This window comes from Camelina sativa, chromosome 7 (genome assembly GCF_000633955.1).
Source record: "Camelina sativa cultivar DH55 chromosome 7, Cs, whole genome shotgun sequence".
Taxonomy (NCBI): Eukaryota; Viridiplantae; Streptophyta; class Magnoliopsida; order Brassicales; family Brassicaceae; genus Camelina; species Camelina sativa.
This window is the reverse complement of record NC_025691.1, coordinates 16,689,547-16,690,268: the sequence shown is the minus strand read 5'-3', so window position 1 is coordinate 16,690,268 and position 722 is coordinate 16,689,547. Positions and strand designations below refer to the sequence as shown.

The window sequence follows — 722 nt, the reverse complement described above, 5'->3', positions numbered from 1 at the left end:
ATCAAACGGTCGAGTTTATTTTCAGACTAAATTATGTTCAAGATAAATAGATGTTTGAGCAAGAAATATTGGATGTTAATGTTATTGGACGTCCCTTTTTTTTTTGTCCCTAGGAAAAATTACATACGAATAGTATTGGTGATTTATACTATTTCTTAAAATCTTGTGGATTTGTTGATTGATATCACCTAAACGTCTATTCCTGAAAATTTTCTTGGGAAATGAGATCAAACATGGAAAATAAACTTTCAGTTGGAGTGTAATTAGAAACTTGTTTGTAAACATTTACCACACTTTATCCTAATTACTTTGTCTTCATCCTTCTAACTTATCCACCAAACACCAAAGAGCTTTTACAAGAATATTTTTTTGAACATATGTATAGCTGCTTTCGTGCTTTGATAGATTCCAAGGAGGCTTCTTGGATCATTCTTGAGTGTAAACAGAGGTGTCCTCTGAAAATGTGGAAGAATCTTGGAAACCCACTGTGGGAATTTGGAAAACAGGCCTAGGAGGGACTTCGAGAGCATCCAAGCTTCCTTCCATCATCTCTACAACTCTGTTCATCGGTGGGCGATCTAGTGGAGAAGGCTGAATACACCACAAGCCCACCAATGTCATCTTTTTTGCTACCTCGTCTTCCTCGTTGTTGATTCCATCCTCAATATCCCTTCTCGACTTTCCTAATTCAAGATCCTTATAGATCCATTCAGGAAAGTACA

The 722-nt window shown here is 36.6% G+C and overlaps 1 protein-coding gene across 1 annotated transcript in view; it reads right to left on the bottom strand.

Moving 5' to 3' along the window:
* Positions 230-722, bottom strand: part of LOC104704685 (LEAF RUST 10 DISEASE-RESISTANCE LOCUS RECEPTOR-LIKE PROTEIN KINASE-like 2.7) — a 3,267-nt gene continuing 2,774 nt past the window's right edge. Inside the window, exon 6 of the mRNA XM_019227085.1 lies at positions 230-670. Coding sequence (XP_019082630.1) covers positions 427-670 — 244 coding nt within the window. The 3' untranslated portion in view covers positions 230-426. The remainder of the gene's footprint in view (positions 671-722) is intronic.